Source organism: Vanellus vanellus, assembly GCF_965231255.1.
Source record: "Vanellus vanellus genome assembly, chromosome: 22".
In the NCBI taxonomy this organism is placed as follows: domain Eukaryota; kingdom Metazoa; phylum Chordata; class Aves; order Charadriiformes; family Charadriidae; genus Vanellus; species Vanellus vanellus.
Window position 1 is genome coordinate 8,269,437 of NC_138927.1, and position 23,686 is coordinate 8,293,122.

The following is a 23,686-nucleotide window of genomic DNA, read 5'->3' on the forward strand; positions in this document are numbered from 1 at the left end:
GCTGGCTGTAAAAGCCTCCAGCGGCAGTGCTCAGGAACGGAGTGCGGCCCCACGCACGAGGCGGCAGCAGGCGGCTCAGCCCATCTCCCACGCGCTCCCCAGAGCCCCTCCTGCGGGGCTGCCCCTGCCCCAGCCCCACACCTCCTCAGCCCGTGCCCCGGCTCAGCCGCAGCTCTGCTCACCTCCTCCAGACCATCACGCCGATCACCATGGACACCAACACCATCAGCCCCGCGATGGCCACCACCGCGATGATGAGGATGGGGTTCTGCTCGCTGGAGGCCACCGTCACTGCAGGAGGGAAGCAGAGCGGGTCAGCAACGCGCCCCAGGGCGAGACCATGGCATGGGGCAGCCCCGGCCACTGCTCCCAGTGCCGCCCTGCATCCTCCAGCAAGGCTGTGGGACGGTTCACCCACAGTTCCAGGCTACTTTTCACCACCCTCACAATTCACATTCTGGTTCTGTTTTAAGAGCTCGAGCTGGTGCAATCAGAGCAACGCACAGAGCAGCGCCACGGGCACAGATGGAGCAGCCCCAGCGCTGCCACACCAGGAGCCTGTTCTGTTAGCGCTGAGGAAAGGTTCCTGCTTATCGGAGGGACATATTAACATTTACAGCTTACAAATAGTTTTCCTTCATCACATTAATCCCTTCCCTTCCTGCTTTTGCAAACAGGGGCATTAGAAAGCTACGTTCTATATAAAATTTTTATTGGCTTCAATTCATTCTGAAAACGTCTTCTGTGTGGCAAACGGATGCAATTTAAAGCCCTGTTAAACACAATCTGTGAGAGCCGTACTGAGCCAGCCATCTCGGGGCTCTCGTTTCCAGCCAGGGTGGGTTATTCAGCTGAAGCCGTACCATCTCTCCAAGCTCTCTGTTAGGCAGTGAAATAAGATGCCTCTGGACTATAGCTGTGAATGGAGACTGTGAAAAGCAAACAGCGCTGATGCTGGCTGAGCGTACTCGGCCAAGTGGCGAACACGCCAAGCGCCTCGGGAGCCAGGACAGCAGCAGGGGTGAGCAGCCGTCTCCTGTCCGGGCCACACACCCAAGGCCAGCTGGATCCCAGCCGGCATCGCCTCCCCTGCTGCAGCCCGCGCGGCCGGCCACCCTGTCCCCGCAGCAGGCTGCACAGCTCCGCAGAGCCGGGCAGGATCGTGCCCTCAGGGACCGATGCCGGCTCCCTTCCAGCACGTGCGTGGCGGCCACACAAAGGGGACCTGGCGAGATCTGTTCCAGCACCAACATCACGCCAAGGCAGAACAACCCTGCGGTCACTCTGCCTCTGCTAAGCAATTTCTAGGGCAATCTCAGTCGAAGAGCAGACTCTGTCCCCAGCCCCCACACGAGAGAGCGGCCAGAGACTGGCTGCCCTCACTGCTGCGGCACTGAGAGGAGTGAGGACAGACACCTCCAGGACTGGCAGGCCAGCAGCAGCAGCCTTGTTAAAATCAAACAGGAAAATGCAATTAAAAGCACGCCCTGGAAAGTACCTGCTCTTAAACATGGAGCAGCAGAACCAGAGGAACAGATGCTGCTCCACGAAACCAAGAGCATCTGGGGCAGCAGCAGCGAGCAGCAGCGTCCCCACGACTCAGCTCAGAGCTCCACATGTGCAGGTGTGTAAGAGACGACGAGCCTCGCCAACACTTACGCTCCGCCAGCGTCTCCACTTCAATACTAGGGCTGTAGTTTCCGTAGTCCGGTGAGGAGGATGTTCGGATTTGGAAAATATAGAGGGTTCCAGGCTTCAGGTTATTGACCGTCACGGCCGTTGATGTGGTTTTCACAGTTGAGTAACTTTGATCTCTCTGATCCTGTGAGATAATGAGATACCCGAGATCTAGCTGGACCAGCAGCTGCGCCACAGAGCAGCACAGCACAGCTGTACCCGCGCCTCCCCTCCGGGGCCATCAGGACAGTCCCTCTAAACATAAAACCTTCACCAGGAAGAATACATTTACTAGATGTCTCATTAATAGAAATTACACAGAAAGGTCACGTGAAATGGCAGATGGAGCCCGATGACGTGCTATGAAGACAGGCGGAGGACGAGGAGGTGGGGAGCAGCTGTGCCATGCCGCACGGCCCCTCTCCTGCCCGCCTGCCCCGGCGCTGCCGCTCGGCTGCCGGCACCGTCCGGGCCCTTCCGGCTGCGGCCGCTCGAGCCCTGGCGCAAATACGTGTGTATTAGCACGTGCTGAGTAAGCAGAGCCGGCTGGTGGGTTCGCCAACAGTCCTGTGCCCTGGGGTTATATTCACTTGCCCAACGACATACAGATCCCTCTGCTTCGACGAAGGGAGAGTGGGACGGGCAGTCCTTCTCCTGCAGCCGCTGCTGAAGGCAGGGCAGGCTCTGCCCGGCCAGGCGGCCGGCGGGACCGCTGGGCCACTGGCCCCGCTCTCACGTGCCACAGCGGCACTGAGGCTGCGCCCTTGCTGTGCCCAGGGACCAGCCCCGAGGAGCGTCCCGGCCCCGTGACGCGGCACCGGCGCAGGCAGCGGCTGCTCATCGCGCTGCTCCCAGGGCCGGGGACATCGCTGGGAAATGTATTTTCCATTTGATACGCATTTCCCCTTGAATCTCCATAGTTCAAGTAAGTCTTTAAAAGCAAGGATTAGGAACTAACTTGATTTTCCTGTCAGCATCAAGAGCCTCATTCCAGTCTATCGTTAGAATTCCCCACCCAAGCAGGATGTTTCCTCATTTCACGTACCCTCAGTATCCTGTTGCTGCAGCCCATTTGCACAGGAATTACTGTCTCGGGCTTCAGCGTTCGCCCTCACCCACAGATTCCTCCTTTCAAATCTATCACATGCTGAAAATCACATTAATATGAATCAGCTTCAAGGTAGCTTGTTTCTAAATACAGAACACCAACACGTCACCTGCACAGTTTGCTTGACATGTAATCAGTTTCATAACGAGCCTGAGCACACGCAGATAAGGTAATTTGCGGAACTGTGTCATAAACTGCATTTATTTTGATTTAGAGCATTGTCCCTGCTCTCTGCCCAGCAGTATTTCTTCTAAAATTCTCAACTCACCGCACCCGTCAAATACAGCAGCTATTTTTAAAATTAGGAGACCGTCATAGAAGTGTTTGCTTGTGTCCCCTCCTGTGAGGAAGACCACCCACAGCTCACTGAAGTCAGGGGTTTGGTAGCCCTCAGTCCTAAACCAGTGAAGACCACAAGGTCCAACACTTCCCCAGAGTGCGGGCTATGAACACAGGTGTCATCTCATCACAGATTTAGAAGTCCCGTGTGGTTTAGCGGTCCCTGTCTAGCTGGCTAATGGCAAGCACCCAAACCTCAGATTTCTGATGTCCTTGAAAAAAGCCATCCAATGCATTAAAAAAAAAAAAAGAAAAAGGATGAATCAATGAAAATTATTAGCTTTACTCTTTCTCCCAGGGAGATGTCAACATCTGGATGAAATCTTGCTGCACAGATGGGGGGAAAAAAAACACTAATTAACATAAACTCTACAAATAATCCAAATTTCCTATAACTTGCATAAGCAGATTACATAACACTGTCAGAGGAGAAAAGACCTTATTGGCCCCCGTTTGAAGCGCTCCTCTTCCAGCTGCCAGCAAAATCTTCACACCAGCACTGTCCGCAGACACGCACGCCCTCCCTCTCCCACCGCTCAATCTTCACGCAGCGGGTGGCTGACGGCGACTGTCGCCATCACCAGCAGCACACGCAGCACCGCGCTCCCGAGGGACAGACCCGGCTGGCACGGGAAGCACCCCGGAGTCGGTCAGGGCACAGCCGAGCGCCGAGCCGGCCCCCAGAGCCTACCTTCTCGTAGTACTTGACCTCGTACTCCGTGCCGTTGGGGGTCGGGAAGCCCGGCTCCTGCCACGACAAGGAGATGCTCTTCTGCTCAACTTTATCCGTGCGGATGTCGGTGACAGGAGTCGGCGCTGAAAAAGCAGAGAGGAAAGCAGCAGGTGACCGCGGTGCTGCCAGGGGCAGAGCATCCCCCTGCTCCAGCAGCATGCCCCATGACCTCCCTGTGGCCAGTGGCACCCAAATCCCCCCCCACCAGCCCAGCACAGCCAGACAGAGCCCTGGGGACACGGCCAGCGACACTGCGTGCCACCACGCTTCGGTTGCTTTGGTTCTGAGCAGCCAAGTAAGCGCAACCAGGAGATCACACGTTACAGGGCATTTTATCTCTGTCCTCACATTCGTCTTGGCTGCGAGTCCCACATCAGCACAAACGCCTTCAGTGGTTACTCCATTTCTGCTTCTGCCCTGTGATGGCACAGTAAAAACTTCAGCAATTCAAAGAGCTGAAGAGCGTGCTGCTCCTGCAGATACCAGACCGCCCTCTGTGAATGAGAACTGAAGCAGGGCAAACTCCAAGCTGGTGATCATCCAACAGGAGAAGATGGTGGTGAAAATACAACAGCTTTGTAAGCTGTGGGCAGCTAGTAATGCTCTGTCCAAAAACAAGCAAAAAACCCTAATTGCACCCTCCACCCACAGTGCCGCGAGGGTTCTGAGCGCCAGCTGACGTCCAGCGCTCTGGACCTGCTGCCAAGGATTTCTGGGAAACGCAAAATACAACCTTTGAGCAGTGGGGCTCACAGGACACACCGGGGCTTCTCCAGCCGCCCTGGCACAGGCTCTGCCCCACGCCGCCCCAGACCACCGGGAGGAGGAGAGCGCCGCCTGCCCTGCCCGCTGCCAAACGCACCGGCTGTGCCGCAGGAGCTGGCTCTTCGTTTCTAGTTAGCACATGCTCCACGCTGAATCTTCCTCCCTGGCACGTGTGCTCCCATTTAGTTCATCTCACCATGCAGGATGCACTCGCCAGCTATTCCCATTTTAACCAGGTTTGGCTCCAAGCGAGACGACTTCTCCAGCACGCGGCAGGCAGCTCGCTGTCCCCAGCAATCCACAGGCTCTCCGCCCGACGCTGACGCCTTTGCTGTTTGCGGTGGCAGAGGGGGGTCTGCCCGCCTTACCCTGCCACACTCATCTCTGCTCTCCCAGTGCCTCTTCCGCACCGTCTCCTCCTCTGACCGCCGTCTACTGCCTTCCACCTGCTGAGCTGCACTCAGTGCCCGTACAGCTCCTGCGGCTGACAGGCAGCGGCACCGCCTGCACCGGGCTCCCCGCCTGCAGGCAGCATCCCAGCAGCTCTTCCAAAAGCCTCTGCCTCCCGCACCAGCAGAAAGCCAGCGGGACCTGCCAGACTGTCTGCAGCATCTCGGGAGCCGGCCAAGGACGCGGCATCCCCCGGCTGCCCAGAGCAAGGCAGCAGCGGCTGCTTGGGACACGCTGGGACATCGGCGTCTTTGCTGCAGAGGATACTATTCAAGACAAATTTTAAGTATTTCAGTAGGGAAAATAAACTTTGTACCTGGTGCCTTGATAAAAGGTTCTATTGGGTTCTGCTTTGGGTTGATTAGAGAGACAATTAGGATTGATTAGAAATCTAACCTCCCCAGTGGCCGAACATGCCAAGTAAGGTCTTCACAGCTCTCCTGGGGCAGTGCCACAAGCTGTCCTGGTTGGAGGTCAGAAAGTCTCCTCTCTGGATGAGGAGGGAGTGAGGAACGGCAGAAAAGCCTCCCGTAATGTGGCTCTGAGCTGCCCAGGCTGCCCCCAGCAGCCCCCAGCGTGGCCGCAGCTGGATGGCACAGCCCCGGCACAAGGAGGGTGTCCCTGTGCCACCCCAGTAAGCTCCAGGGGCCAGAACACACCGGGGCGAAGGGGCTGCAGTGACCCATTCACCCGTTTACACCTGCGGCCCTGCAGCAGGCACAGGGAAAGCTGCACGGGGAGACTGCGGTTTCCAGCTTGTCCCTGTGCTCCATCACATCAGGGTGTTTGCTGGACCCTGACTGTCCCACCGAGACTCCTGCGGAGAGGAACAAGTCCCTGGAAAGCAATCTTAAGTATCTGTGAAATTTTGTATTTATTACTTAGCTCATTAATCTCTGCTGAAGAAAAAAGTCCTCCTGATGTTTTATTCATGATGATTTGCTCCTTGATTCCTTCAGCTTCTGCTGAAGGAGGAAGAGGAGCCGAAGGGCACCCGGGAGCCCCCGCGCCGCTGCGAGCTCGTAGCCCCCGCGCTCCATTGTCCCCACCGCAGCCTGGCTGCGCGTCACCCGGCACGTCAAAAATCACTCGCAGAGCAAATACACCCGCCCCAGAGCTGACCTTTAAGGGGATATTGAATTGTCCTCATAAAGAAGGGGGAGACAGTTCACCGCAGCAGTGCACTGCAGCAGCACGAAGCACGGCACAAAGGTTATTAATGCCCTGAGCAGGACGCGAGCCCCGGGCGGCCACACCATGGACCTGAACGGCACGAACGCGCGCCGAGGTCTGCCTCCTTCTCGGGGTGCAGGTGACAGACAGGGCTACGGAGACCCGCACGGGTGCCCACAGGGCGAACCCCTCCTGCTCACGGCGCCCTGCCAAACACCTCGCAGCTTTCGGACTGCCCGCAGTTTTTGCCTACACTTTTTGCACAAGGGAGGCCTGCGACTCCTCCGGCACGGCAATCCCGCGGCGCTGCCATCCTCCTCGCACCGCTCGGCATGACAGTGCAGGGGAAACCGCCAGCACCTGCAGCACCCACAGTACCCGGCCGCAGCAAATGTTCCCCTCCTCTGCCAGAGACCTTCAGCCCCGCCGGTACCAGCAAGAAGCCCTGTGGCCTCTTGCAGCACTTCAAACATCCATAATACGACCAAATTTTCAGCAGTTTGGCCCACTTTTGCTCCAAACCCTACAAACTGCTCCTTATTGCCGCTTCATCAGAGCCAGGTTTAGGCTGGCACAGGCTGTAACGTGGTATTTGCTGTTGGGGAGGGGTGGCGAGAAGGGTTTTCATAGGTAAGAAACATTTCAACAAGATGACAAGAAAAAAACAGAAATGTTCTTGACTTCCTTCATCAGTGTCACAAACACACACGAACCCACGTGCACATAGAGACACGCACACGGGCACGCTCGCGGCTCTCGTCACTGGGGCGGTGGAGTAATCCCCACCACGAGCCCATGGCCTCCGCGGGAGTGCACATCACTGCGCATTTAATGAAATGACAAGTGACACCGGCGGCTGAGGCCAGCCTGACGCTTAACTTGGGGTTTGCTCCTGTAAACTCAGTTAAGTGCTACTCGCTGTTTTATATGATTCCCATCAATAAAATATCACACAGGTGCCCTCCTGTATCTCGGAATCCAGCAAACGGACTGAAGAAACCTGAACAAGTGGTCCTGACTGTTAAAGTCATGAGGAAAAAATCACACTCGCTTAGTGATGGGCTGTAGAGCAGAACCCATGGTACATGCCAGAAAAGCAGGCACTAGCCTCGAACGTGTTTAAAAGGGATTAAAGAAAATCACACAGACTATAAAGCATTTCACACTGTGAAAAAAATGTGTTTCCCATCAATATTTTAAGCTCCCCCAACATTGCCTTTATTCTGAAAAAGCAAACATTAAATTATTCACCACTCTGCCTGATTTTATAAACTCCACTCCGTTGTATGTGGGTTTACTCCTCTTAATTAACCAGCGTACAAGCAGAAAAGGCATAAAAAGATGTGGGCACTGCGTCCCTTCACTGAACGACCCGCTGCATCCCACACCCGGAGGGGGCCCTTAGAGAGGGAGAGCGGCCAGCACTTAACGGGGGAGTGGGCGCACGGGTGCCCGCAGCCCGCGCAGCAGGAGGAGCCGCTCTGGTGCCGCACCGCCCGCAGGAACACTCTCCCCGCACATTTCAGAGCTCACACACACACAGCAAACATGCGCAGACCACAACCCGCCTGCCGCTCCCTGCACGGGGCGAGGGGCAATCAGACGGACAGAGCTTGCCACCGTCCCCAGACACCTCTGCCACCGTCCCCAGACACCTCTGCCACCCTGCACCACGCACCGCCTGCACCGCCGCTCTCCGTCACCGGTTATTAATACCCCAACACAGAAACCGCAGTGGGCACCGTCCCAGGCAACTCCTGCCCCCGGTCCTTCTTCCCAAACCAGAGAAGCAGCCTCAGTGTTACAGCGCAGCTCTTCCAGGCCCGGTTCTCGCCACACAGAGGGCGAAGACCCCGAGAGCGCAGACCATCGCCCCGGGGACGGCTCGTCCTGCGCCCCCCGGCCAGCGCTGGGCTGGCAGTGCTGCACCAGCAACGCGCGCGCAGAGTGGTCGACTTCAGAGGACCTCATTCGGCACAAACCACTTCCCCACGGTCTCAGGAAGGAGAATGCATTTCGGCACTAGCTGCATTATTAATCTGCAACAGATTTAAAAGCCCTTTAAGACAGGAGCCGATCCCTGCCGGGAATATAAATGACATCGTCCCAGAGTGAACATTTACATAGCTAATGCAGCCCTACTCCTGCAGGTAAACAGCTCCGTTCTCTCCTCAAACACTTTTATTTAGTCCCATGCTGGGGCCAGATTAGAAAAAACACAGTATTAATTTTGCATCCCGCAGACTAAATAGCATCTTTCCTTTTCCCCTACAAATACAATGAACAATGGCTAATTCCCTCTTGTGACTGCTAAAGGGGAAGGGCAGTGCGAAGGCTGCACTCGGAGCTATATTTAGAGGAGCAGGGATCTGACAGCTAAATAGGGTCCTGTTTCTTTATTTAATTTTTCCCCTGAATCTGCGTATCTGCAGCCAGCGCTTCCCTGATGCTGCAAACGACCTCCGAGACCATCGCATCACGGCCACCGGGGAACTCACCGCTGCTTCAGGCATCCCTGAAGTCTCCTTTTCTCCTGATCTCTGGCCCTTCTGTGATCGGGCATTTCTGTGATGGGCTTCCATGACGAGGGGCTCCAGGGCTCAGGACTCGCTGGAGATGGCACGCTCCGCAGAGCGGCTCCGCGAGCCGTCGTGCCAGCCGTGGCTCCACGTCCCGCCTGCACAGGGTCCCCTCCCATGCTCTTGCCCGAGAGGGCTGTTAGAGGCAAACCAGACTGAGAAGCCGTCTCCCCAGGAGATGATCTTCTTCCCCTCTTTGCCGATAGGGCAACTCACGTGTTGCCCACAGTGCCAAAGCCAGAGGGCCTTGGGCCACCGGGGCACCTGCGGGAGGAGTGGTCCCAGCCCGGCGCTGCCCCCGCGAGGGGACACCTTCCGCAGCAAAAACTCAAGTGTTTCATGAAACTTCCCGAGCCTCAGCTGCTCGGCTAATTCTGAGCCACCATCTGCATCCGGAGACTTGACAGCTCGACAAGAGACATTGATTTTGAACAGATTACAAGATTAATCATGCCGTATTCTTTCTGTGTATTTCAGTTCCTTCAGGAGTACGCAGCGTTGAGTAAGGGGCTGAGGTTCCCGCTTACCCAGAAGAAAAGCTGTATCACACAGATGAACGGCGAAGGCACAGGTTGGGACCACGGACTTGTCGTTTCACTCCCTACAGAGGCCGGGGCACTCTCTGCCCCTACCCAGCCTCTTGTCCCCCGTCCCCTTCAGACCAGGCGAGAAAGCAGCTCCTGAGCACTGGTGCCCCTGCCCTCTGCCCAACATGAGCCTCTGGAGGAAGAGCTCGTTATTAGACCTCATTAAGCTCAACCCTCCCTAGCTCGTATGCTGGCTCAGGAACGGCCTGAACTCAGGAGACAGATCATCTTCCCAGAGCTAAACCCATCCTTGAACAGCAAAGATCCTAATGAGGAACGACACCTCCACTGAAGAGCAGTCTGCGGCACAGCATCCACCCAACGGATTCACAGAAATTATTACATGAGGGAAGAGAAAGCAACAACATGTACAAAAACATTTGATCAAATGGTGGGAAAATTTTTTATAACAAGATCAAAGTTTAATCTCTTCAGATTAAATTGTTGGCCAATTCCTGCCACGAGGTATGTGGGGATCATCTGTCTCCATTAACTGTGGCTTGGCAAAGGGATTTCATGCAAATTAATAATGTAACCACAGAGGAACAGACAAGGACACAGCAAGCCAGAGCTGATTTTCCTTAGGCATGGCTACAACTGGGGAGGGATCCAACCCCTCCGGCCGGCCACGGCCCCATCCACACCGGCGGACCGGGTGCTCGCTCCCCCTCACATAAGGGAACAGAAACACGAGATGTAAAGTGGAAGGGGACACTTACAGTAAGAAGCTGTGCCACAGAGTGGCACAGAAGAGAGAAATGAAATCAATATTTTTTGTTTCCAAAGGATAGCCAATATTTGAACTTTATCTATTTTAAGGAGTTTTTTGTGAAGGGGCTGAAAACATTGCTTCTTTGAAAGCACTTCTTTGTGATTTGTAAATTCAAACTGCAGCTGAAGCACAGAGCAGACCCGTCCCTTCAGAGCCCAGGCTGTCACCACGCTCGCTGCCATGGGAGACAACGGGGCCACGGGCTGCCCCGGCACAGCCAGCTCCTTACCTCCCCGTGGCACCAAACAAAACCCCCTCGAGAGTGTTGCAGGTCGGTCTCCATCTCCCCTCCTGCCTGTGCCACCATGCTGCCGCCACCACTGAGCACCTCTGTGCCACCGGAGCAAACCAAGAGGAACCGGGGCACTGCCGGAGCACGGGGCAGGCAGAGCCTGAGGACAGTGCCCACACCACCTCCAGACCCCACGTCCTCCTGGTGGTGGAGCCACAGAACCGGCTGCTGAGCTGGTTCCCACGCACCCCAGAGGTGACACACAAGCATGAGACAGCACAGGCAACTGTTTTCTTCATGCAGTGGCAGCAAGGCACTGGGCGCCTTCAGCGATTGCACGTGCTACACGGCAGCCGTACCTGCGAGGCCAGTGGAGACGTTGACCTCGGCGTACTGCTGCCCCGCCAGCGGGCTGATGCCCGAGACGCCGTTGACAGCCGCCACGCGGATGGTGTAGTTGACGTGAGGCAGCAGGTTCACCAGGGTGACGGTCCGGTCCACAAGCCCCGTCTGCTGCGGCACGAAGCCCACGCCGCTGCCGCACTGCTCACAGCGGCCCCGCAGAGCCGCCGGGCACCGGCCACACCACAGGCTGTAGGTCAGGTCGCTCCGGCCGCCCGCGTCAGCAGGGGCACTCCACTCCAGGACCAGCGACGACTGCCGCAGGCTGTAGACCAGGTTCCTCGGGGCAGAGGGCGGACCTGGAAGCAGAAGAGGATCTGTGCGCAGGCGCCGGGACAGCAGGGCGCTGCCTGGGGGGAGCAGCAAACCTACGGGTGCCGGGGGAGCAGCAGCACAGGCACCAGCGGCCGAGTGACGGAGCATGGCCCCAGGCAGCCCCAGCTCGTGGCAGCGCAAGGGGACATGGCCGCAGTGACGCATGCAGCACGGTGGGGACATGCATGATCCCGCCGGAGGGACATGTTACACACAGCAAGCCACAGCTCAGACAGCGCGTGAGAAGTACCCAACCGGACCGGGCACCTCCCCGGGGCTCGGTGGCCAAGGGGCCGGGTGCCCCGCTGCCGGCCGGACAGTGCCCAGACACAGACACGCACACGCACAGGCAAAGCGGGAGGGTTTGTCATCGCTGTGCAGGCAGCTCTACGGCATCCATCACTGGAGTAGCTGGGGTCCAATCCAATTAACTAGAGGCTATTTAATTAAAGTCTGTGAACTATATTGACTAAATGACTGTGCCCTAGTTTTACCGGGGCGTCTGCAAGCCCGACCGCGCGTCTGCCTTGTCAGATTGCAGCCTCAGCCTGCGAGCTGCGTGGCGCAGGGACAGCCCCTCCATCCCCTCCCCACCACAGCAGTACCCAGCACGGACCAGGACCCCCGGGGACATGCGTGCCCAGGGGCAGCTCCCAACGGCTTGGACACCGTGCTGCCGGGGACAGCCCTGGGCAGCCTCCCGGGCACCCGCTCGGCTCTGCGCTGCCGGACAGACCCAGCGTCTGCGTCCCCGTGTCCTCGCCTTACAAAGAGATGCCATTTCAGCAAGACCTACGTGTGCAGGAGGCAGATGGTGGGTCTGACGGGGACCTGGAGTAGTTCTTCTGGCACGAACAGAACGTGGAGGCTTCCTCATGCGTGAAGCTGTGCTCGGGGCAAGGAGAGCAGAGAGCGAGACGGAGGGAAAGCTTGTAAAACCCAGGAAGGCAAGCTGGAAAGGCAGAGAGAGGGAGTTATGGGAAGAACACCACAAGGTGAATGGGGGACCTGTTTGATGACTGCATTTCCCCGTTTCCCAGGACATCCTTTGCCTGCCACTGGCCGGCAGGTATCACTCTCCAAGCTACCTTCGTGAGCACCTGCGTAATCCTGGCACCAAGAGACATGCCTTTGGTTTGACCCAGAATGGACATCTGGGTGCTGCAGCTCTGCACGGACGTCCAGGCTGTGGGACTTTCAAGGGGCCAAAGGGATGGTCAGACATCAGCTGGAGCAACACGCAAAGGGGGCTGGAGGGGCTGGAGGGACATGGGGACGAGGTGGCCGCAGAAAGATGCAGGATATGGAAAACACATGGCTTCAGGTTTAGAGTCAGGTGAGCAGAGCAGAAATGACATGGGAGCCACAGCAAGATGCAGCAACATCCCCAAAAGGGGAGGAATATTGAAAACGGAGAAGTTGTAGACCTCATCAGTCACCAGCCTTTCATACACAAACCCGAGCCACGCGGCTGTGTCTGTGGCAGCTACAGCTTTATCACCGTGGATTACACAGCAGTCACCGCAGGCAGTGAAGTCCAACAACAGCAGTACAAATTTGCTTTTATAGGCCATACATAGGCTTCCCCTATCCTTTGAAAAGTACCTTTGATACACAAACAAGTAGTTCACATGCTGGTCAAGGGTTTGCTTGATCTTTACTACAAGCAGCCTACAGGCGACACCCCGAGCAGGACACCCAGAAGCTAATTCTGCATGAAAGACTTATCACTTTACAAAAAAAAAAAAAAAAAAACCAAAAAACAAAAAAAGCTGCAAAACTCCATAAAGCAGTTTGGAACAGCTTCAGTTTGACCCTAAAACATCTGAAAAGGAAGCAGCCCGCAAACAAGCATGCACACACCTCCTGCCTGCGCTGTGTCCCCTGGGGCCGGCAGCCCCCCGGCGCGCAGCTGCACCCCAGCAGGGGCAGCCCCAGGGCAGGAATTTCAAGCCAAAGAGAAGCGCTCGTGTTTTGCTTGGCTGCTTCATCTTCTTGGTGTGGTGCTGCTGTCGGCCACCCCTTCACCACGTCCCTGAATATTTAAACTTAATCACTCGTAAAGTTCCTAGATGAACCGCTCCACTAATGCAGTCCCCTCTCTTATCATTTTTAAGGAGTTGGCTGCTGAGACTGTTCCTTTTAAAGCAGATTATTCCAGCACACTCTGGTTCATTAATTTTTAGCATGATATAAAACTGGCAGCTACAGCTGTGATCTGAGGACAAAGCACTAGACACAGACAGGATGGAAAGCATTCCCTGGGATGCTGAAAATGGGTGAACATCTACAGGGAGATTATTTCATCTACCGCGAGATCTTTAGAAATTCCGTGCCCTGCAGTCACACACGGGGAGGGAGCGCAGCACCGTGGCTGAGGTTTGTGCTCCCCACGGTCCCTTCACCCCCGGCGCGGGCACACGGCAGGCAGCAGCTCGGCAGAGCTGCGAGCAGCAACGCACAGCAGATACTTTTGCTTTTCCTACATTACAGACACAGCCTTTCAAGAGCTGCCTCAAAGCCTTGCTCCTTGCCAGACACGATCTTGTGCTGCCACGCCACCCAACGCAAGCAAAGCCTGCAGACAGCCGCAGATTTGGCCTCCTCGAGCCCATTCCAGTCTCACCCAAGTAATGAAGAGAGGCTTTCTCGTGTCTGGAACGGAAGTGGCAACTTTCCAACTGATGTGGACTCAACATTACATTTCTACAGCAAAACTGAAGAGTTAAACTGTTAAAACGGAGAATGAAAAAATCCAAAACTTTTAAAAAATGAGGGAACCAAAATTAGCAGACTATTCCTGGGCCCTCTTGGCTGTGGTTCCTAGCTGAACTGGGCGAGACAAAGCATTTCCACCCATGCTGCGGTCGCCCAGACGCAACGGGCAGCCTCACCAGTGGGCTCTGGCCGGCTGAGCCGGTGACCGAGCTGACACCAGGACCCCGCCGCGGCCACCAGAGAGATGCGGGTGTTTGGGCATTTGTCTGTCTGAGCCGCCTGCGACGTCAGCGCTGGGTGAGATGACCCCCGTCCCAAAGTCCCCGCTGCTCTCACTGGCTGCACGGGCAGCCCAGACCCCTTCACCAGCCGCCAGGGTCTGCCGGGCAGCTGGAGCATCCTCTCCTGAGAGCTGCTGCAGGAGGGATTTCTAGGAAACCGCGTGTTTCTAGGAAGAAGAATTGACGTTTGCTCCTTGATCTTGCAAACTCTCAGCGACAGCTGCTGCCAGGACGGGACTGGAGAGACTGCGGTCCTGCATTCGCCTCTCCTGTCTCAGTCTGCGCACTCCAATGCCAGACAAAGCCAACCGTTAAGAGCATGGACTGGACAAACACAACAGAGAAGTAAGATTAAGACAGCAAGCCACGATGCATAATAAATGTCATTCCCTACCTAGGGTGCTAGATAAAAGAGGAAAAAACAGCAAATATTTAAATTACTCCCAAAACAACCAGCCTCCTCCTTTTATTTGAGAAACCAAACCAGAACTCATGTAATATTCACATAATAGAGACACAGTTTGATTCTTCCTTCAGTTAGGCAGCGCTGACCACAACACGGGGCAGAAATACCCCCAGCCGCCCGCTAAAGACCCCGACACCCACACAGCACAGCCGCGTCCGGAGAGCAGACACCCGAGAGCACATCCCACCACAACGGAGGCAGCAGCCGGACTCCAACACAGAAACCCAGCGCGAGCGTTGGAGGTCTCTGCTGAAAGAGCCACCGACAGCGAGCCCACCACGCGCTGCGGGCAGCCCAGGAGGCAGAGAGCGGGCTGAGCCCTGGGTCCCGCAGTCCCCGCGGGCTGGGGACAAGGCCTGAACTGCCCTGAACACCCCAGCGGTCCCTCCCGGCTCTGCGGAGCGCTGACCCGAGCGCACGCCCAGACCCGGCACTGGTGCCACCACCGAACCGGCCCCTCTCCCAGCAGCTGGAGGACACCGGGAGCCGTGCACCCCGAGAGCGGAGCCAGGACGGGGGCTCAGGGGCTTCGGTGCCACACATCAACTGCCGCCTCTGTCGGCTGCGGCTCATCCCTCCCCGCGGGGAGAAGCCCATCTCGTTACGGCATCAGCACCTGAACGCTGGCGCGAGATTCCCGCTCGCACTCTCTGTCAGGCAGAACAGAAAAATCAATCTTGTTTACAAACTTGATGGGACCTGAGCACTACACCCAGTGCGCACTGCCGCCATTCCTTGGATTTGAAGGCGAGCCTGACAGTCACATAAATTTGACATCTTGTCATAGGAAATTGAACGTCTTCAATTAGAAGCACTTTTCGGGCTGTTCCTCCCTGTTTTCCGATAGCTAGAAGCAAGTTTACAGGAGTGTCTGCAGAAGGTATGGCAGTTAGTAATGGTACGAAACGCCTCGATTGGCATTTCCCAGGAACACAGGCACCACGGCCCACACGAGCGCGTCCCACGAGGGGCCTGGGCGCAGCTCAGCCGGTGGGCTTACTCGCTAATTTTGTTCTTTGGTTGTCTGAATCTTACACTCGAGAACAAAAGTGTCCCAGCACATGTGATGCATCATGTGCGCATCTCCGTTTCTTTTCTCAGATAAACTCCCACCCTCTCCCACCTCATCCTACGAGTGTTTTTCTCGGTCCCCAGCTGGTTTAGGTGTCCCTGTTATCTTGCAGTGCTCATTTTTGCAGTGGGTATGCGACAGCTCTCAGGAGATCAGGCCATCAGTTTATAGAATGAAATCCTCTTTTTGTACACTATTTTCTATCCTATTGCTTGTCCACTGGTAGTACCGCAACTTAATTATTAAATAATAAAATTCAATAATACATTCTCCTAGCGCCAAAGAGAAGCAGCTGGACGGGTCAGATGGATTAATCGCCTCTCTCCAGCTCCATCATCGCTGCCCACACAAGCTACTCCTGTTCACCAGGCGTGCCTCGTTCATCCCACTGACAGAGCGCGCACATGCTCCCTCCTTGATATAACGCTGTACGCACACACCATCGAACGAGTAGCAGAACAAGCAACACTGACCTGTGCGGCAGCCTGGCAGATTACCCGGCGCGATGCGCCCATGGGACGGGTGTCTCTTACCGACCCATCTGCCGCAGCTCCTCGGACAAGAGCAGACGGCTCCGTCGAGAGGAGGGGGCAACATCCTCTCGGGCCCAGTCTGTGCCGCAGGGAGAGCCGGGGCAATTGAGGATGCAGAGTTGAAAAACGCACAGTTTCTGACTCTACTGGCATGGGACACCTTTAATTTTCCCTCCCCAGCAGTTCAGACACCTCCACCTCACGGCACCATGAAGCCTGCCAACGAGATGGCTCCTGGGCATAACCCTCCGCTCCAGCCAGGGACTCGGAGTCACAGCTCTGAGGATGCCGAACCTTCTCCTTCTCCAGCACAGATCTCAGCGTTTTCTAAGCCGGTCAGCTGCGCGTTCAAGTTTTGGCTTAAAAAAATAGCAGAAGAGATCCTGATTAATCAGCAAAAGGGCAGCAGTTTGAGCGGCTTTATCTTGTTAATCGATGAACAGTGACGAAGAGTGACTCACCGAGTGCAGCGCGTAGGACAACCTGAGCACAGGACGCAGGCGGTGTGAGCTCCAGGGCTGATCGCAGTCGCTGTTCAAGTGAAGCACGGCCAAGATTTTGCATGCAGCAGTAAAATGAAGTTATTAATCACCCGGCAGTACTTACCAGCTGGTCAGCAGCCTTTTACATCAACTGTTCCAGCGATGGGCATCTCGGACAATTAAGTTAACCTTTGTTTTCTTTTTGAAGAATGGAAACATTAACCACATCGACAAGCAGGAAACTGGGACAGAGCAACGATATGACTTGGACAAAGTCATACAAAACAAATGGGACCAAGAAGAGGACTGGGGTCTCTGGAGGTCCCACCAGCACAATGACTGCACAGCCAAAGACAGAAGTTGACCCTTAAGGACTTGCAGCTTTCCTCTGCAAACGCTCTGCATGTTGGTTTACACACACGCAAAGAAAAAAAATTGGCTTTTAACCAAATAAGGGCAAACACCACCCCAGACACATCGCAGGGTCCAGTAAAACCAAAAATCCATTTCTTGCAGCTTACAAGTCTCTTCTAATTAAAAACTGTTCAGCATTTTACAGAGAGGAAGGGGCCAAGACCTAAGTAAATACAGAAGCTTAGCATAAAGTATTAAGAGAATGAGCACAGATGGAAGATTAAATACTAGGCTGAAATTTCTTCATAACATGGATTTAGGAATAAAGCTACTTAACCCAGACAACTTCATGTTAATGTTAATACAAAATCAGGCAAACCCCATCAAACATACTTTCTGTCCATCTCCATAGCTGGAAAACACGTGTGCATGCAGTGTTCCCTTCTCCGCCTCCCCAGTCACATCGTGCCGTGCCACAGACGGAGCAGGACACACCTGAAGATCCCACCCGGGGTGCAGTCCAGGAGGACCATTTCACGGCCCGTTTCAGGCCGCCGCCGCTCTGGGTCCGCGCTTCTCAGCCCGCCCCCATAAAAGCGGCGACAGACCCCGGCACAGCCCCTCTCGCCTTCAGCCACGGTCCCCCTTCCCCGCCTGGTCCTGGACAGGGTATGGAACACCACGACTCCCGCACCCAGGCCCTTGACCCACACCACCCAACAGAGGCGCCACTTCCGAATGAAAATGTTATTAACGATTCTGCACACGTCAACACAGTGTCTGTTAAGGGTGACCACGGCGAGACAGGACACCCAGCTTGGGGCGGCCCAGCGGCGGGCGAAGGGTCCGGCACCCACCCGGCTGCGGGGCGGAGGGGAAGAGCAGGGGCCGGCGGCACAGCTCTGTGCCCGGCGAAGACCACGGCTGCGGGTCGGCTCCTCCAGGCAGGAGCAGGACAAACCCCTCGCTGGCGGTGGAAGGCGTTCGCTCTCTCGGCAGCGAGCTCCAGCGCCGCCCCCGTCCCCACGCTTACCCCTCCTCGCTGTCATTCCCTCACACCGGAGTTTGTTGGCTTCTTTACACCCTCCTCAGCATTCACCCTCAATGCTTCTGATGGGTTCTGCCTCCCCCCCCCCCCCCCTCACCAAACTGTCTCCAGTCAGCTTGTTGACCCACAAACCTTGCAGATACCTTCGAAGAAAGAAAAAAAACACGAAGGACACTGCCTGCATTAGCACTATTGAACTTCTTCATGTTGCTGAACTCCTGCAGATAGCAGAGGAGCCGCGTGCGTGCCTGCATGAATCAATAACGCCCGCAGTTTCACTCAAAACGCCTATACAGTCATTTATAATTAACACTACAACTCGGTTGTCTTCCAAAACCAATTCCTTTCCCTTTTTTGTCATGAAATTGTATTTGACAAAGTTCATCTGCTTTTAACGCATGTTAATTTTCCCTGCTGAAGCCGGCATTCATAAAAATGCTATTGAGGAAAGACAGCAGCTAGGGGAAACACACAGCCGGCGCCGAGGGGTGCCGCAGGGAGAACCATTGTGGCACCCCAGCAGACCGACCAACCGTTCCTCCCGGCGAAGAACCGACTCGGAGCACTGGGTCCCCCCGAGCAATCAGACTCACACCCGACCCTCACCTGGCAGCGGTCAGACTTGTGATTGCAACCCTCAAAATAGGACGGGGGAAAAATACAAGACAAAACCCTACCCCGTACTCATTATGGTCTCATCTGCGTTGGCGTCCAAACTGGAGACCACCCCTCCCCAGGCAGGCCTGCCCCATCCCCCCGCAGCATCCCCCGTCCCAGCCTTCCACACTCGCGCCTCCCAGGGGTCCGTCCGTCCTTCCACCACGGCTGCCCAGTTTTACTCCAGAACTGTCAGTTGTACCCCAGCGCCCACAGAGCCCCCCACCTCCAGCGGCAGGTCTCGGTGTTGGTGCACCTCACCCCGCGCAGAGAAGGGATGTGTCTGCTCCGCTGCCGAACGCAACTGGAGGCACACCAAGGTCTGCGCCAGCCCCGCCGGGCACCGAGGGGAAGAAGTCCTCTGCTCCCCGTGACACAGGCCACCAGGCAATGGCACACGCCAGGCACTGCTTCCGCACCCGTTTCTGCTGTCTGCAAACTCACCGCTACCATTGGTCATATAAAACACACAGCTGTTCTCAACACATCTCCCACAGGACCAGGTTAGCCCAGCCAGCCTCCATCTATCTAAACTCCATTATCAAGCCAAGCAAGTCACGGGTTATCATGTTCCAAACATTTCATCAATGCGTCAGGAGCGGAGGTGCGCAGCAGGAGGGACGGGGCCGCAGCCCCCACGGGGACACGGAACGATCAGCATCGGGGCGGGTGCCCCAGAAGGACGGCTGTCAGCGAGCGCCCGCGGACAAGGACAAGTTGCCCAAAACCAGGCAGGGCACCTTGTGCAAAACACACCGACAGAACGAGGTTTCGGTGGTGTATCGAGCTGGCAAAAGAGCCTTGACAACAACCGTGCTCGGGTAATAGAGAGGCTCCTGTCTTCCCCCGACACGCTGGGTTTGCAATCTTGCCTTGTCTTACTGCAAAAACTGTAATCAATACTTCGCAGGCAGAGCGCGGTGCCGTTACAGAGCCCCACTGTGAGGAAGGGAAAGAAATCGTGTCCAATCTCCGCGCCTGTGCAAGAGGGACAACGTCAGCGCGAGGGAGCGATCAATACGAGCACTGGATGGGGTCTCCAGCTCCTCCGGCCTCGGCACCTCCCCGGCCAGGATGGGCACTTCAGGCTGCGCCACCCGAGAGAATTCAAAGGCAGCTTGTCTTTCCACAAACTTTTCTTTTTTTTTTTAATAACTAGTTTTCAATAATACTTCTCAGCAGCCTACAGTCCAACATGTTCCCAGCATCTCTGAAACCTTCAGGACAATGCTACTCTATAATTTTTGCCCTTGTTAAATAATTTGAAGAGCAGTGAAATGAAAACCTATGTCCGGAGGGTAGATCTTTGTGCATCTCCAACAATGAGCTCTTAATAGCTGAAATTAAATTCAGCGATTTAGTCCAGAAGAAAATTAAATACCCAAGAATATTTAGTAAGACAGTCTTGAACTATCTAAAAGAATGCATTTGCTTGAATTCAGCGCTACAGCAGCACTGAACTCATTGCTATTTATGCAGGAACGTTCCTCAAGGACACCCTAAAGCAGGCACATCCACTGAGCCAACCGCAATTTACTGTTGTCTCTTTCGGTTCCCTAATGCATCTACCAAATGATCCCCTGCAAAGGACTGACTGACCTGCGTCTCCAACGCGCCCGGCTCCTGCCAAGGGCTTTATCTCACACAAACTCCCTTAGCCGTGGGCAAGATGCATTTCCCCCCGTATTTCAAGAGATAAACCAGCATGTCCATCTAGCAGCCAGGTATCTATTACCTCAAGCCTGACAAGAGATCTACAAACGAATTGTGATGCTTGTAATTTTCTGAGTAGTTTGCTCTAAAATTAAGTGTCATAGAGTAATTTGTGTCTGGCTCTGCCACAATTTCCATAGCCATAATTATTTCAGACACACTGTAAAACAGCAATATAATATGCAATCCCAAATAATAAATATCTCCAAGCTTGATCATTACTCCAAAAAGAGACTGAAGAGAAAGCATATTTTACACGGGTGTTTCATAAGCATGACTGATGGAAAGCAGCATCCTCCATACGGCACCACGGCTGCCACGGGGGCCGCGAACGGGCTGACGGAGGCGCACACTCCACGCTCATTCAGTGCAAAGCTCTCCAGGTCTCCAAACTGTCACTTTGCACAGGTCACAAAGGGGCTCCTGTCACGTTCTGCCAGAACACAAGACCCAGGAGGAGAAACCCAAACCATAATTCAGAAAGGAAACTGAAATATAAATTTCATCAGTGCTTATTCCAGGTTCACTCCCGCAGCCCCCGCTGGATGCGCAGCCCCCGTTTCCCACCCCATTGCTACCCAGCGCAGCCACGGTGTGTCTGGCGCCCGCACTGGCAAGTGCTGCTAGACCTGCGCATCAGCGCCGGCCCCGCGAGCGCAGCGCCTGTCTGCGGGACGCTGACGGCTGCGTCGGTGAGGAAAGTAAAACCTGGTGCTTTGTGCAACTTACCGAATGCCAGGAGAAAAAATAAACTTATTATGCATAATACTCAAGAATCAGTCAGAAGATAAAATAAACTCCAGAAGCACAAACAGGTTTGTAAGCTAATGTATAAAAGATGAAACAAATCAAAAGCCCCGAGCGCCGTACGTTTGGATCCACCTTTTCTGTATTTAAATGGAGAAGCAGACCCCAGGCTTCAAGAAGTATCTTTGCACTAAATGACAAAATAGTTCAATTTATTATTCTGCACTTCTCTAACTTTCAGTTGAACTATTTATTTCTCATCTAAGGACACTGTAGTGACATGATGCCTTGATGGGACACGTGTGACGCACAGGAAAGCACCTTTATCAATGCCACCCCCCACTGCTGCCTCAAACGTTCGCTCAGCAAGAGCGAGCCCCGGCCGTGCAGAGCGCACGCACGCTCCGTTTCCAAAACACCTTCCAGAAGCAGACAGCGGCTCAAGAGGTCTCCAGCTCATATGGTCTTCACATGCTTTCCCTCCTCCTTCTCTGCTCCCAGGGGAACGACGCGGCCGGTTCCCGAACAAGAGGAGGGGTTGGGGCTGGCCATGGCCTGGCGCGTCCAGCCCGGCGGCTCTCCCCATGCCCGGAGACCGCTCCCCCACGTCCTGCGGAGCCGCAGCAGGAGCACGGCCACCAGCCCCTCGCAGCAGAGCGGCCAATGCACGAGGCGGCCTTGAGACTCACAAGGACACCCGCCTCGCTGGTAGCTTGCCTTCATTAAGAGAAAGACGGTGTCAGGAGCTCTCGGGGCCAGGCATTGCTCTGGGCCTTTTTTTTTTTTCTCCTTTTAAAGTCAACATCTGCAACTGTCTGGCAGAGGGAAAGGCACTGTCCCCCCGGGAGGCACCGGCAGTGTGGGCAATGGGCTGCTCCCTGCGCTCCCCCGGACGGAGCTGCCGGCACTGAGCCACAGGAACACACTCCTCCTGCCGCCCCGCACCGCTGCTGGCGCTGGACCGGACGGTGCATTTCCCTGTGGGGGCGGTGAGCCCCCGGCGCAGGGTGCCCCGAGAAGCTGTGGCTGCCCCATCCCTGGAGGTGTTCAAGGCCGGGTTGGACGGGGCTGGGAGCGACCTGGGCTGGGGGGAGGTGGCCCTGCCCGGGGCAGGGGGTGGAACGAGGTGATCCTCAAGGTCCCTTCCAACCCAAACCATTCTATGATTTCCCTCTCCCGAGGAAGGGCAGGGACAAACACTGCCGTCCAGCACCACAGCCAGGCAACGGCACTCGTTGTGGCGATGTCAATGGAGGAGTGTAGAAGAGGTCCAACACCAGAGCGACCTCTGCCCCCACATCCAGCTTGGGATGCTCAGCAGCAAAAAGGCAAGCAGTACCAGGGGAGGTCCACAGGACACAAACGGAAAAACTGTTTTTTTAAAAGGCAAGCCCTTCATTGCAGCACTTCCCTTTGGAAAATAAAAATCAAGGACTTTAACCAAACCCTATTTTTTACAGAAAAACTTCCTTTTAAATTTGCTCTAAACTTTGACCAAGTTAACGTCCAAGTAATGGCTGGCAGCAATGAAGAAACTACTCTGTTTCACAGTATTTACAGCTGTGGTTTTGTCCACAAACCCGCTGCTCACAGCGGCAGGATGATCTCAAAGGCTTCGCTTATGCGTTTGTTCCCCTCCTATCCAAGAAGCCAAGCAGAGGAAAGATAATATTGACTTTCCTGAGGTATCTGTGCCACGGCGGTCTGCTGTGAGAGCAGCGTTCTCATGGCTCGCGGGCGCCGGGACAAGAAGTGATAAGCTTAAGTGACTGCAACGGTGACTCGTGCGAGACACGAGGAGAGCGAGGTGCTGGGACAGGCTGCCCGGGCAGGCGGCCGAGGCGTCGCTGGAGGGCTCTGAGAGGAGGACAACCACCGGTGCTGATCCCGGGGAGACCCCAGAGCGCAGCGCGGGTGGGCAGTTAGGGGGCAGCAGCCCGGCCGGCTGCCTTCACACGGGCACCGCTCTGTGCCGCATCACCGGGGGAGAGGCTGGAAACGGGGCGGGAAAGCAGCAGCAACGAAGGGCCACAAGAGAATCCAGACTGTGCTGCCACAAATTCTGCCTCCTCATTAACAGCAACGATTATAAGCTGCCATAAAGTGTAATTGTACTACACACAGCGTCAGATTCATCGGGCAATTACAGCCATTAATAACACACCCCAACCCGACGGGCAGAGCGGACTCGCAGCCTGGTGTCCTTCATTTCTCAGGAGACCACTGAGAAATCCCACGGTAGATCAGAGGAGCCATTTCTTGCCTATTGCACGGTGTCAGGTGCACATCGCGCTGTGTATCACTACCAGTCACCATTAGCGTTGACTTGTGCCTTTCATCTCATCCCTGCGCCTCGAGAGCGGCAGCCGTACCCGCTCGCCCCGCGAACCCCCGACGTCCGTCACACAGACAGCACTGGGGCCGAGCCCAGCACAGACCCAACACAGCCCACCCCAGCCCCGACCGCGCCGCGTCTCACCGAC

At 55.5% G+C, this 23,686-nt stretch overlaps 1 protein-coding gene across 1 annotated transcript in view; it reads right to left on the reverse strand.

Annotated features, from left to right (window-relative positions):
• Window positions 1-23,686, reverse strand: part of EPHA10 (EPH receptor A10) — a gene marked incomplete at both ends in the record, with an annotated part of 38,944 nt that overhangs the window by 7,740 nt on the left and 7,518 nt on the right. The window contains 5 exons of the mRNA XM_082494328.1: window positions 183-291; window positions 1,660-1,822; window positions 3,816-3,940; window positions 10,775-11,116; window positions 11,929-12,084. Of these exons, the coding sequence (XP_082350454.1) occupies window positions 183-291; window positions 1,660-1,822; window positions 3,816-3,940; window positions 10,775-11,116; window positions 11,929-12,084 (895 nt within the window). The remainder of the gene's footprint in view (window positions 1-182; window positions 292-1,659; window positions 1,823-3,815; window positions 3,941-10,774; window positions 11,117-11,928; window positions 12,085-23,686) is intronic.